Raw genomic sequence first — 14,987 nt, forward strand, 5'->3', positions numbered from 1 at the left:
CATTCTGCGTCTTTTACGCCGCCGTTGCATCCCTTTTGTGACGCAGCGGCGGCAGTGCAAAACCAGCGTAAGGATTGACGCAGAATTGTATAGATAGGCCCACCCAAAGCATTGCTGGAGGTGTGTCGCGCTTGTGACGCAACTCCAGCAATGCGCCACCTTTACGCAATTTTTGCCCAATGGTGCGCCGCATTGTAAAAGTGGCACATCCATTGTTTCGGAGCCGTGGCGCACAATAACTGGCGCATCCCTGCTGATATGCAGGCATGCGCCAGTTATTGTAAATCTGCCCCATAGTGTTCATGCAGACGTTGCCTATGAGTAATGGCAAATCTGTGCAGAATTGTTTTTGGTATGTCAGTAAGCATAAAACCTTGAAGAGAATTGAGTATACTGACTCTGTACATGATTGTGCGGTGCATGGGCTGCACTCAAGAGAAAGACATGTGGTCGGATGAGGAGCACTATTAGTGCCACATGTCCTCCTATTCGGAGCATATACTAACTAGTCTTTGACCTCTTCATCAATAGAAAATTCGGGAAACAATTTTCTAAACCAAAGTTCAGTCCACTTTAGATTCCATTCAAACTAACTTCAAGAGAATATAATACACATTTAGTAACAGAAAATACACTCTTTTATTTGGCATTCAAAAAGATAGTTTAATGAATAATAATAGAACAGAAACAGATTTGTATTTGCTGGCAAAGAAAAGTGAAAGGTCAGAGATGAAAACCCAAAGAAAGAGCCTTGGCACTGTGAACAGCCCCACTTCCCAGCCGATGCCCCTGCTGAGGTGGCAATTTGTGCTGTCTCCAAAGGTAAATTTACAACGGATATGGCATATAAAATTCTCTCCATTGACCTAAGTTCTTGAACGTTAGTAACCAATAATTGACTATTTATTGTCAAAGTAAGAAGGCTCGTCCTTGGTCAATACCAAGCCACGTGATGAACCTCTTGTGCGCCTCTTGGTTTTCTTCCGTATCCTCTCATTCAATTTGGGTTGTCTCCTCGTTTGCTTGTATGAGCGGGATGCTGGTGTTGTGTTGCTCAGTGTGTTGAATTGTCCAAAACATTCTATGGCCATGTTTGATGAAAACCCAATAGGATAAGCAGAAGAGCGGGAGGGGTGGGATTATGGAAGGGGTTCCTCCTCCCTGGTTGGGCATCCTGTTGTAGCTGTTCCATAACCAGAGGCCCAGTTTCTGTCTACATTTTCTGTTCACTTTGTTTCTCCTCTTGTGAGACTACTCTGCCGTCAATCACATCCTGGATGATGGTCTTCACAACGCGGCTTCTAACTGGATCTGGAGTTGGAACAAGAAATGAAGAGGTGAACAATGGAATGCAGGTAGGATATCTTTAGAGAAAAAATTAAGTGCATAAAGGTAGAGAGGGTGGTGGCCATGTTGGATAAAGTATGGCGTTCTGCGCTCATTTCACAAGTAGGGAATTAGATTTTGTCATCTCCATTTCATCAATTTTTGTACCTAAATCAAACATAGGTAAACGGTTTCATTAAAAAAAAATGGCTATTGGACTTGTGCTACATTATGTGATCCTTGTGAATTGTGAATTGCTTAACATTGAAAAAGTGCCTCATGAACACATTCTAATAATAAGACTATACTCTCATGTTCACGTATCTTCGGCCATGTGCATTATTTGAGGCATTTATTTTAGATGCACGCCCCTAATGTGAAAAATCACACATGTCTTATTTGTGAGAACTTTTACGCTGGTGCATGTCCCATATGTGATGATATAAATATTTATTGAAAATTGTGATGTTTTGTTTGTCCACTATTGCTGTTCTTGTGGTGATGCATTTATCTTATACACAGTGAGGTCAGTGCATATGCTTCATGTCATTATTTTAATGTATGTTTTTTTCCTTTTTGTAAACTTCCTAATGTTATTACCCTGCCTGAGGGGAACATTCTACTTAGTGAACATGCCCCTTGTGAAAATTAAAATGTGTATACATCTGCCTTGTGGGAGCAATCTAGTGGGTGCATATACCTTGAGTGCTACTAGTGCATGTGCCAGCCACATTGGATAGTTCGCTTTGCTGAGGTGGCGCCTCTTCAGATCATTCTAAAATTGTTACAAGCCACTCCTTCGAGCATGCTAACATTGGTGCACGTTTCTCATTGTTGATAAGTTTAAATTGATGCATGTGCCTCGTGAGAAGGGGCTAGATAGTGTAAGTGCCTCCAGCCTTTTTATTCATTGACACATTTTAAGAGGTAAACAGGCATATATTACTTTTTTTATTTTATGCAGAGAACTCATTTCAACATATCATCATAAAGCAGCAATGTAACATGTGACTCTAGGACTGTGGGCGAAAAGGAAAGTGGAACAAGATGTCCGCTTACAATGTTAACTTTAGCTTTTAAAATTGGTAATAGGTGCCAGAAGTGACCTTGCAAAACGTAAAACAACTAGATGATTGTAGCATTTTGTATTGTGGGAGGGTTAATGCCACAAAATGTGATGAGTGGAGGACATTCACCCTTCATTTCCTTCCTGGATTAGGCCTGCTTGAGCAATGAGAAGTTGGGCAGTGCAGGACCAGTGCTTGTTACCTGGTGGGATGGCAAGAACTACTGCTGCCACTCCAGAATTAAATGTCCCATACAACCCTTTGGCAGTGAGGCTTTATTATACCAGACGGAGCTGCAAACAAGTGGGCGTAGGGCAATAGAACCCACCACTGTCATATCTAGCCATTATCACAACGCAAAAAGAGAGGACACTTACCTTTCGATGAGTGAGAGCCATAACTCTTGGGCTGTTGTTCGATATAGCCACTGAAATGAAACAACATACATACACATGACTGAGAACGCACTTGGTTTATAATCATTCTATAAGCAATGTTTGATGTCTATTGACATTAGTGCTTTCAAGTAAGGTTTTTGCCTAGGGCTTTCCTATGTCACTTTTTTGGGCGAATTAGAGCTCCTCTCTTCCTTGCAATGGCACCCCAGGTAAAGGAATTTGGTTGTAACCAAAATCTTGGTCAAGTATAGGTGTTTAGGATTTGACATCTTCTTACCTGCCCTGACCATCCAGCAGGCGCCGGTAGGTCTCAATCTCCCTCTCCAGCCGGCTCTTGATGTCCAGGAGTTGCTCGTACTCTTGCATAGTGTTCTCCATCTCTCCCTTGATTTGCGCAAGCTCCTCCTCTAGTTGACTGATCTTTACTTGAAGATGTCCCAGCTGGACACAGTAGTTGCCCTCTGTTTCTGCCAAGCTGGCTTCAAGGGATTGTTTCTGCCGGTAAACAAGACAAGAAGGACACCTGACACATCGTAATGGAGCGCGTGCTAGGTGGCACTGGGTTGTAGTGTCTGAGCATGATGAAGAATGGGTCTGGCCTATAACCCTGCCCCCAAGTCCAGATTAAAATACTGCAATCAGGTATGTTGAGTTGTGAAAACTTACCAAGCCTGCCTTGGATTTTGGTTGAAAAATAGGCATATGCCACTTAAACACATGCAGTAGACGTTTGCAATCTTAGAGATTACTGCCTAAGCCAGAGAAGAGTCCAAGTTGCTATTAAGGCGGCATGGAAGCATTATTAGAAGACAGACCATGTGATGATGGCTTTATGCTTCATGTTTTCTTTTTAGTCACATGCAACTTCATGGTTTCACCTCAGTACACTTATTACTACCTCTCCAAGCTGCTGATGCAGCTGTGTCTATGTTGAATCCATCCCACTGCCTCTGCACCCTTTCCTGGCTTTCCAGTTTTCTCCGAGCCAGCTTCACACTTTCTGCCTTAGCAAAGAGCGTCATTACTCCCTATACCGCCTCCCCAACCTGACGGGTCCTGTATGTGCGGGAGAATTTGAAATGTTGAATAGTTTCTCAATCACCAACTCTCATTTCATATAATTTAGAACATATAAGAACTGTTTCCCTACTCTCCAATTGTTCTTTACCCTCATGCTATTATTGAGAGAGTTGTGTCCCATAACTTAGGAAAGCTTTGTTTAAGCATTAGATCTATGTTTTGATTCCTTATAGTTTATGCATATGTATAGTTTTGTTTGTTCCTGGAAGTTAGGTTTAGTCCTGACATTTATATAACTTACAAACATTTGTTAGATTCCCTTTTGGAACTGTTAATGGCCCTTGACTCACTTGCTTGGAATATCTTTTCAGACCTATGCTGATGACATGCAATTGTTTGTCAGACTAGATAGTAAATAAGAGAAGCCAGCCCGCAACTTCAACATGTACCTAAGGAAGGTGGCACATTGGATGCACACTAATTCCTTCTCTCTTAATGAGGGTAAAACTGAGATTGTAGTGTTCGGGCAGATGCTAACTGGATCCCCAAATGGTGGCTGAAGGAGCTTGGAGATTTTCCTGTGCCAGTACATCAAGCGCACAGCTTGGGTTTGGGAATAGACAGACTTCAATTTTGAGGCCGGTGTGGAAAATGCATGTACCACCAGTTTCAGATTATTGTATGTTCTTAAGAAGTTCTTGCCTTACATAGCTAAGTCGGCTAGAAGAGATATTAGAAGCCACTTCTCATCTCTCGCATGTACTATTGAAATTATCCTCTAGTGGATGTGCCTAAATATCTTATCCATTGCCTCCAACTCCTGCAGTACGTTGCTGCTAGGCTAGTTGTAGGCCTGAAAAGCAATGTGTCTATTACTGCATATTTAGACAAATGAAATTGGCTGCCTGTTTACGAAAGAGGTTTGTTGAAAGCGCTTTCGCTCTTTCATAAAACCATACATCAGGTAAATCACAAGATATACTTGAATGCCAGTTTTTCATTGTATATTCTTGGCAGAGCACTGAGATCTTCTAACTCAGGCAAGAGCAACGTAGTTGGTAGTTCTCACAGTAGAATTTGGAATTCCATACCTCCAATCATTGGGCTACAAACGAAGCTGATGCAGTTTAGGAAATTGGTCATGACCAATATGTTTGACCTTAGTTTAGGAAATGTGTTGATAATGCTACACTGTCCCGCCCCTGTTAAGATAGCTCATGCATCCTGCTTATTTAATCTACCTTACGCGCTAGTACGCTTCTAAGGATAGCTGATTGAGCTCTATAAATGCAATCAATCGATCAATTCATGGTAACACTCAGTAGTTGGCTACTATATGTAACATACAGATTGGCAGAGCAACGCCTGATTCAAAAGACAAATTGGCTTCTTTTTGAGATTGCAAAAATGAGATTTAACGCCAATTTAGTTAGTGTTCTCACAAATACTGGTAAGTGCAGCCCCGCCAAATATTCTGTTTCCAAGCGTGATTAGCTGATCTAGTCCAGAATTTTTCTTTACATTCCATGACTTGTAGGCAAAATTTATTCCATTATAAAACCAGAACTACAAGTTCCAGAATGCAAAGAAATACACTGAACTGGACTAGCTGTTCACTCAAGGACGTAGGAAACATGGCTTATGTATGTGCCTTCATTCTGACAAGAGTGACCTATGTGCTATATAAATGGTGCTTTCCTCATTTTCCTGTTCTTAAAGGTCTTCCAGGAGAAATGGGCACCTTATTTGCTTGAAAAGATCCTGCGCCCTTGAAGTATCTTTAGAAAGAACTGGAATAATTGACATAACTTACCATTGCCAGAGCTGCCTGCAATTCAATTTCCATGGCCTGGAGGGAGCGTTTCAAGTCGGAAATCTGACTCTTGCTCGACTGCACCTGCTCAACCCCAGCAGAGATTTCTTGCTTGATGGCATTGCTCTAAGAGACAGCATGGGGGTGAGTGTTAGTCACATATTTACACATCATAGCATCTGATGGATGAACTGCCTGAATTACTCTCAGCCAGTGGTAGTAATCTGTGGTGCATTCCATTACATCATCTTTCAATTCTCCCGGTCATTACAGACAGGGGTCAATCATATGCTAATTGGTATATAGGACACACATCCTCCCAGACCCAAGGCATCAGAATGGACCAGCCTGTGGGAACTCAGAATGGCTGGCATGCCTTGCAACTTCATTTATGGGCATTTCAGGGAACATTAGTTGGTTAGGCAATATCTAGGTTTCCCATAGTTCAATCCGCCCTATCCCACAGCCCGCAAGACATGCACCAAGCAGTTTATCCCCACTTCCTCACCGCTTCCAGGAACTTTGCTTCGGCATCCCGGCGATTCTTTTCTGCCATCGCCTCATATTGGCTCCGCATGTCGCTGAGGAGCTTCAGCAGGTTGATGCCTGGCGCTGCATTCATCTCTACGCTGAGTTGCCCTTGGGTTCCCATGAGTGCCTTCATTTCCTGCAGGAGGAGTAGCAACATATCAAGCACATACATCACAGGCAGGAATACATGAGTTTGAAAGAATACAGGGAACATCACCTTTTGTGCTCTTTATATAGTTGCTTTCATAGAAGTCTATTCACCAAAATGCCAATAGTGATAGAAGTGACATCCTGCATAATTTGATCCCCATTAGAAGTTCAAGTTTTGCCAGTTTCGCACAGTGGGCCCCTCAAGAGCCTCGCTTTAGCCTGTGAGTTGAGATGAAAGGGGCAATGATTGTGCACTTCAAACATAAACATGCTTCTTTGAACTATATTTACTTTCTTTCTCCCATTATTTCTTGTCCCTGAGACCAGTGATTCCAAGATTAGTGCCAGCGGTACTAAAGAGTTAATCTGTAGATACAGCGGCTATCCCTAGTCTCCACTAATTCGCATCCATCTTTGCTTTCAATAAAAAAATCATAACCATAACCCCATCATTGGTTGCTGTGGATTACCACACCTCAAATACTCCCATACAGCACAATGTTGTTACTGATTTGTGGCAGCATCTTCTTTTCCAAAGGGGATATGAGTATATATTGTTTTAAATTATAGCAAGAGTATATATTGTTTTACATTATAGCATTCTCTTTTTCCTTTTTAACCACATCGCTGCGGCAAGTGGGCGGGGCGGCCGCATGCTGATGCCGGAACCGCTCCGTCATGAGCCGCAATTGGGCTGTGCTCATGACGGAGCGGTTCCGTCATGGCCCCGCCCGCTCAATAGAAAGCACCGCACAGGCGCGAAATCAGTGCCGCACAGGCGCGGCGGCAGGGCCATGACGGAACCGCTCCGTCATCAGCACAGCGCCACTGCAGCCGATGACGGAGCGGCTCCGTCATCAGCATAGAAAGGGTTAAGTGACATACTAGGCATTAACCTAAGTACATGTTTTGGGCATTTTGACAGGAGCCTAGGAATTATTTTGTCTGACTTAATGATTATAATGCTAGAATAAAAAGAACAGGAATGGTAGGGGAGAGAGGCTTGACATTAGGACAATGGTTTGAATTTATCTAAGGGTTAAAAATGTTCTTTCCAAAGAAGGCTATTGACTACAAAAAGGAAGTGCAATTGTTTAGTAAGAAGGTTGTGAGGTGTGCTGGTAAGGAGGCAGTCTAGTTGTGGGAAACGGCTAAGATGAATTGCCTGCTGCTGACATCGGGTGTAACTGGCAAATCAGAGGTTCAAAATCCTTTACAGTACCAGCCCTGCCTTTCACTCTTTTGAGGTTCGTAAATTAAGTACCATTAAACGTGGAAATTGTACCCACTGGAGCATATGGAGGTGTGATGTGAGAGAAGATTATGTAGCGCAGGGGAAGAACAGATAATTTATTAGAAACGGGTATGTTAGTGAAGGAAAAGACCTGACTCCAGTGTGATAGGATGTGGGCACTAGTAAGCAGAAGATGTGGCTACGGGGTGACTATGGTCTAGCAAGATGTTGTATCTGTCAAACAAAGATTTCATCAGTAGGACCATTGTTTCTGAAAATTAATGAGATTATTCAAGTGAATGAAATTCCTCCCTTTCATGATATCCCCTCTACCCAATCATCAAATTCACAAATGCCTGTTACTTGGCCAAGGATACCACAGCCTAAGAAACAACAGTGCCACCAACCCTACATTTTTTGAGAGTATAACAATATATGTTCTTCTTGGAGCAAGTAATGTAATGCTGTTCACTTCTCCTGTGTTTCAGGTTTGCAATGCAAACCTGATATGGTAAACTGTGTGCCAGTGCATTGGCGTTAGGTGAATAGTTGCTTAAGAAATTGCTTTCTGCCACACCTTTCCCTTGTATCTGTTGGCTCTGCATTGAGAAATGGTAATAATTCATACTGTTTCAAGGCAAAATGAAAGAAATAGTTGAAATGTGTCAAATATTCTCTACATCCCCATTGCAACTTACCTTGTGATAACAAACAAGAACTCTGAATCACTTAGTTAACTGCTAGATCTGGAATGGAAGATTTGATCAAAAGCACCAATTTCAGCAGGCTCACACTCTCCTGCATGTCCCCTTCGAAGACATTTAAAAGATCCCTTGACTGCAGTTGTTGTCCAGAGTTAGCAACATTAGGTTTCCCATATGATATTGTGTTCCAATGCCTTTTAAAAAAGCTCCTAACCAAATCACAAAGATTTTTGTCAAAATGTTTTCCAATAGAGACACCCACAATTAAGGAAAAAACTCTGATGAATCAGAAAATACATTTCAAGGGCATGTAAAAAATGTTTTAGACTCCTCCTATGTCAATACCAGCACGTTCATATCTCTTTAGAAGTACAACAGCTGCTTTTACCTCTTCATGGTTCTTCTTGAGGGCAGCCAGCTCCTCTTTTAGACTCTCAACTTCTCCCTCAAGGTCAGACTTGGATAAGGTCAACTCATCCAGCACCCTACGCAGTCCGTTGATGTCGGCCTCCACGCTCTGGCGCATGACCAGCTCATTCTCGAACCTGGAGAAAAAACATAAGTAGGCATGTGAATAACGGGCAAGAAGAAACACATCTGAAAGAGCAAGTTCTTACAACTGAGGCTTCAAGCTGGTAAATTAAAGATTGCAACAGCACATTGCCAGAACCCCTGTGGCATTACTAATTTACAACTAAATCCATATGCTTTTTTTTTTTTTTACAAAAAGATGTAAATAAAATGCCTCTATTGGAGAGTTATAGAATTTCTTTTTAAATACTCTTTTTGTGGTTTTGGTCTTTGAATGCTACATTAGTTTCATACAAAATTCCCAACATGCAAGTCAGACATGACTGTTGAAAATTCAAGTCTACAAAATCCTTCAAGATAAATAATAGTTTCATTATTTTTACAGTAAGGTAAAGAAACACAGTTTAGATTGATATTATTTTTTTAATGCACCTGCTGCTAACATCTCTGTGTAAACTGAAAGAGGAACACATATGCCTTGCATCATTCTAAACCAGTACCACTGAATTGCTGATTAGGTAAAACCAAGTGATTTCCCCAGACAGAATGTGTGGTAGGCACTATGTAAACTCTTAATATTTTTTTCTTAAGGTTCAGCCATGTGACAATATGTTCCTTGACATCCAAATATGCAAGGACAAGTGCATGTTTAGGAATGCTCTGTATTTTGCCACATTTGTTCTAAATGGTTTAAGTGTCTAAATCCTAGACTTCTGGTATTAAAACAAATCTCCTTAAAGTAGCAGAATCAAGTTAATTGTGTAATGAGATTGTGTTAAATCTTAAACACAAGGGAAGCTGTTCTACATTCAGAAGAGCTTTCTAGAGCATATAATTATACAGCATACCTATCCAGAGAAGTCAGTGCAAAGCATGCAATCCCGTCTACCCTCATCTACGTCCTCAGTATACATTACCAATAGATCTCAGTTGCTGAGATTAATTCAAGAAAGTCCCCCATCTCTGTGCTTTTGTCCGTGAGCTATCCCTAAACCTCTGCTTGTCTGCTGAATACGGTTTATTTCACAAGTGGAATGACTGGAAAATGTAGTTTATAGATAATGCCTAGCAAAATAAATACAGACATTCAAAGTAGACATCGTTGCCTTGTTTGTGCTTTTGAAATTGATTTGAATTGGTCATATTTCTTTCATGCATGCTTTACAAGTCATGGTACAGAATGGGTGGTGATATAGTGAGGAAGGTGAGTGAGGTGATCAGTGGTGATTGAGATAAAAAAGCATGCACAGAGCAAATGACCCTTGTGTGGCAAAAGGGTGAGATTAAAGAGTGGATGGAGTGAGGTAATCAGTCATTTGGATGTTTGAGAGTTTCCAAGTTCAGTGATCGAGCTCTCATCTGAAGAGCAAATATCTCTGTGACTCACAAGGTACATTAAGGATAGAAAGAAATGCTTTCATTTTGCCAATAGCAGATTTCATCAGTAAGTACATCTAGTGATTGTGTGTAAGATATTGTAAGTGGGAGCATAGCCATGAAACACTATTGGCCTGATTTAGAATATGGCAGACCTGGTATTCCATCGCAAACATGACAGAGTGCCTTGTCCTCCAAACACAGTTCTGCATGCTCTACTGTAAGTCAGTCTGCCTATCAGGTTTCCAACATCAGTGCCTCTGCTGGTTCCACTTTCGGAACACTTACTGCAACTGCCAGATGGAGAAGGGGTTGTCAGGGTAAGGGCATGGTACCGCACTTCTTATTTAGTGTGGACAGTCTAATATCCTTTTTTGGTTTCGCCTGCACAGCGCTTGTGCTCTGCTTGAGAAATCTATTGTTTTTAGAGGGACGTACATCCCGCCTCCTCTCTTTCCTGGCATCTCATTGGTTCCTGTGTGTGCCACTTACCTTTCCTCCATTTCTATTGGCTGTAGCATATTTTCCTGCATTTACCAATGCTTGTTCCTCCTATGCTTCTCGTATCATTTTGCTGCAGCCAAAATACTGTTAACATCCGCTTTGGTGGAACTATATTTCCATTTAGTTTTGCCTTTTACTCTTCCAGCATATTTATATAACAATTTATTACCCGGAGAAATTAGGGGCCAGGGGCCCGATGTAGGTAAATCCCATTTACCGATTTAGAAATACCGAATCTTACCGATTCGGTATTTCAAAATCGGTAAATGGGATGTAGGTCCCAACATCTGGATTCGTTACCGAATCCTTAACAATTCTTTAATTACCGATTCGGTAAATACCGAATCGGTAATGACCATTCATTCCTATGGGCTTTGAAGCCCATAGGAATGAATAGGCATTACCGAATCGGTATTTACCGAATCGGTAATTAAAGAATTCACGAGGGTGCAGGGGGTGTCACTTTGACACCCTCTAGCACCCCCAAAACGAGCATGTGTGCAATGTGGCACACAGACATGCCCTAAGGGCACTTCTGTCTGTCACATGGCACATGTGTACATGCACAGATGTGCATGTACACAGGAATCGGTATTTTACCATGGATTTGTATTCCATGGTAAAATACCGATTCTGTAAGCCATGTGCCAAAGGTAAATTTTCTACCTACATTGCTTTTTCGGTAATTTTAACGAATCGGTAAATATTACCGATTCGGTAATTATTTTACCGATTCGGTACATATTACCGAATCGGTAAATATACCGATTCGGTAATGATACCGATTCGGTAAAATTACCGAAAATGTGCCCCTACATCTCGGTAGCCCTTTACCGATCGGAAACGGCCGAAAATCGGTATTTTCGGCCGATTCGGATCGGTAAAGGGCTACCTACATCGGGCCCCAGATGTAGGACACCAAATACCGGTCGGTAACGGCCGATTTCGGCCGTTACCGACTGGTATTTGGTGTTTGACATGTAGGGGCCTTTAAATTTACAGAATCGGTAAATTTACCAATTCGGTAAGTTTACCGATTCGGTAATATACCGAATCGGTAAGTCTATATGTAGGTGGCACTAAAAAGAGTGGCACAGGCCCTTAAGAATTCGTTATTTACCACCAAATACTATTTGATGGTAAATAACGAATTCCTGTGTACATGCACATCTGTGCATGTACACCTGTGCCATGTGACACACATACATGCCCTTAGGCATGTATGTCTGTCACATGGCACACAAGCCAGAATCAGGGGTGCAACAGGATGTCAAAGTGACACCCTGTTCCCCCTGACAATTCGGTAATTTTACCGATTCGGTAATTAAAGAATCGGTATTTGCCTTTGATTCCTATGGGCCTCAAGGCCCATAGGAATCAATGGCAAATACCGATTCGGTAATGACCCAATCGATAAATACCGAATCCTACTGATTCGGTATTTTTTACCGAATTTTAACCTACATCTCTTTTACCGAATCCAAAATACCGAATCGGTAAAATTCGGTATTTTGGAGTCGGTAAATGAGATTTGCATAGACCCACAGGATGATGAGTGGTCCCGTCGAGACTCGAACCAGGATCCCCAGCTTTTGAGTCAGTAGCTCTGCTCACTACACCACATCCTCTCCACTCCCATGTTATCTGTCAGGAAGCTCTTTCCTTCTCCCAGATGATAATTGACAAAAACAGCACTTTATTAATTACATAGGTGAAACCGATACATTGCCAATGCTTGTTTCTATCTGTCATGAACAAGGAAAAAGATTTGACCCCTGGGACTACTTCTCCCAGGGTGTTTGGCCTATTAGCATTTTGTTTTTTAGAAACAAAATCCTGCTGCTTTGGGTTTCTTTCTGAATAACAAAAGTTTTCTGCCTGGCTGCCTAAAAGATGTGGTGGCAGTGGCTCCTCTGGAGGCACAGAGATCACTGCTGGGCCGACTGTGATCGTGTGATATGGTTGTGGTAGTCCGGTCAGGGTAGTGGGGGAGATATCCTCTGACACCCTGATGGATGTATGGCCATCTATGAAGGTCTAACTCAAGCCCTCAGGTTTCAAGGAATCGGTTCTTCATGGGGAGGTCTAGATGTGTCTGGCAAGGTTAGAAAGCGCCCGTGTGGCAACGGTAATATTCTTAACAAGGGGTAGAACACATATTGTGACACAACAATGGAAAGGCTGTGACAGTAAACACATCTACTGTAGATAAGGCTATGATAATGGATTGGCGTTGCGGAAAGGGAGGAGCAGACAGGCAAGAATACTTTGGAATTTGGATAGCTATGTCTGTGGAATCCCCACATATGGAGGAATTGATAGACTTACTTTAGTTTGAAGTCTTCAGCAGCCAGTCTGGCATTGTCGATTTGCAGGACGGCCCTGGCATTATCGATAGATGCAGCAATGATCTGGAAGACAATAGAGGGTCACACTGGAAGGTCATGGTGCATCAGGTGCAAGGTCATTTCAAAAAGACTTGACTTTCGTAAAAAAAATTCAAATAATCTTTCTGACAAATAATGAAAGCGAAGTTACATTTTTTGATTAAGCGCTTATGACCAGGAGTATCTTTGCAGATATTTGGAGCAAGCACATAGTACACAGATCCCTGGCCCCCTTTTTTGTTTAATAATATAAACACCACCATGCAGTATCAGTAGAAAGAATGCGGATCCGTAAATCTAGGAATCCGTGTTTGCTCTTCCCTTTACATAATCAATGTCAGTGGAACTGACTCTATTGAGGAAAACCAAGACTACAACTGAAAGAGTGCATTACATGAACATGTATTAAATTGCAGCCCGGGACTTTAAAGATAGTGATGCATGGAGTCCTCTGGAAGCAAAGCTGAACGGCTTAGTGATCTAACATCCAGGTAGTCGCACAGATGTGCTTGCCATTTATCTCAGCTAATCATGCAATGAACTACACAGCACTGCCCACTACCCTAAATCCAATGGAACCGTATCTGCATTTTTTTAAAACTTGCAAGAACTGTAAAGGTATAAATCAATATTAGAAAACGTTAGCCTTTTGACTCAGTCTCAAACAAACAGCAGGGACGATTTTAATAATCCGGTGTTCACAAGCGTTTAGTCGCAGTTTAATTCAACGAATGTGTGGATCCATAAATATGGTGTGTCTGAAATTGATTGCAGTGACGAAATAAAGAGTGAGAGTGACATTTTAAACACATCTGGAGAAGAAAGTGTCTGTACTCTTTGTAAAGCCCTATCTGGAAACTATGAGAGACCACCCCCCTACATTAAAAAAGTAAATAACCTAAAAAGTATATATGAATTTCTGCATTAACTGCAATGCAACAATAACAAGCAATGATGTAATCAGGTATATCCTTATTCCAAGTTTTTAATGGTTTGGATAACTGCATTGGTGGAAAGAAGGTGTGCAGAATGACTGGTCAAGCATCATTTTCCTACCTGTTTTTGAAGCTCTGCAATTATTGGATAATATTTGCTGTAGTCTTGAGGTACTAATCCTGCACGGTGCTTTTCATACCAATCCTTGATTTTGTTCTCAAGCTCCACGTTGGCGCTTTCCAATTGTCTGACTTTGTCCAGATAGGACGCAAGACGGTCGTTGAGGTTTTGCATGGTCTGCTTTTCCCCAGCAGAGAGGAGGCCCTCGTTGCTGAGATAGCCCCCACCAGCTCCAACACCAAAGCTACCACCAGGTCCAACACCAAAGCTACCACCAGCTCCAACACCAAAGCTACCACCAGGTCCAACACCAAAGCTACCACCAGGTCCAACACCAAAGCTACCACCATAGCCCTCTTGGAAACCTCCGTCTGCTCCAGCATTGCCTTGGAAGCCACCAAAGCCGGCCCCACCACCACCACCTACTGAAACCCGACTAGAACTAGCACTATGATGTTGGTAAGACATGATGCTCCCGAAGAACTGCTACCCTGCAAAGTGGCACTGAGTAGGAGAGTGGAGGGTGCTGGTGCAAGGGCTGCATTTTTGAGCCTTTATATACAAACCTTAGTGGGTGTTTCATTTCTATGAGTAAACTGCTAAATCAACACTTTTGTTTCCAGATCAGACTCTCCCTCTCATTACTATGGGTGCAATTAATTAATATTCAAGTCTTATTTGGCATATACTTTTCTCATCAAATTGCGAAAAGCCTCAGGGTACATGCCCTCATCATCCCCAATGAGACAAAGCGGGTGGGGCAAGGTAAGCATTTACTTTAATTATGCAATCTTATAAACATTTTTTTAATGATTGCGCAGCCCCCATTTCTTATGGCTTCACTTGTGCGCCTGGAGGAATAACGTAAACTTGGCTACAGCCACTTTGA

At 42.0% G+C, this 14,987-nt stretch overlaps 1 protein-coding gene across 1 annotated transcript; it reads right to left on the reverse strand.

Annotated features, from left to right (window-relative positions):
* Window positions 1–615: 615 nt before the first annotated feature.
* On the reverse strand, window positions 616–14,637 carry LOC147717256 (keratin, type I cytoskeletal 12-like). The gene is made up of 8 exons (XM_086924202.1): window positions 14,099–14,637; window positions 12,984–13,066; window positions 8,632–8,788; window positions 6,133–6,291; window positions 5,625–5,750; window positions 3,069–3,286; window positions 2,771–2,820; window positions 616–1,311 (listed from the first exon to the last, which is right to left on the reverse strand). Exons 1-8 carry the CDS (start codon window positions 14,564–14,566, stop codon window positions 1,214–1,216), a joined length of 1,359 nt encoding a protein of 452 aa, XP_086780328.1. The 5' UTR covers window positions 14,567–14,637; the 3' UTR covers window positions 616–1,213.
* Window positions 14,638–14,987: the final 350 nt, after the last annotated feature.

This window comes from Lissotriton vulgaris, chromosome 5 (genome assembly GCF_964263255.1).
Source record: "Lissotriton vulgaris chromosome 5, aLisVul1.2, whole genome shotgun sequence".
In the NCBI taxonomy this organism is placed as follows: domain Eukaryota; kingdom Metazoa; phylum Chordata; class Amphibia; order Caudata; family Salamandridae; genus Lissotriton; species Lissotriton vulgaris.

Bases quoted from the DNA above. Each gene is read 5' to 3' on its own strand.
- LOC147717256 (XM_086924202.1), bottom strand. From the start codon at position 14,566: ATGTCTTACCAACATCATAGTGCTAGTTCTAGTCGGGTTTCAGTAGGT. The intron at 2,821-3,068 runs GTAAGAAGATGT...GTTTCATTTCAG, and splicing joins CTGCTGGATGGTCAGGGCAG to TGGCTATATCGAACAACAGC. The intron at 1,312-2,770 runs GTAAGTGTCCTC...TTCCAACTCCAG, and splicing joins TGGCTCTCACTCATCGAAAG to ATCCAGTTAGAAGCCGCGTT.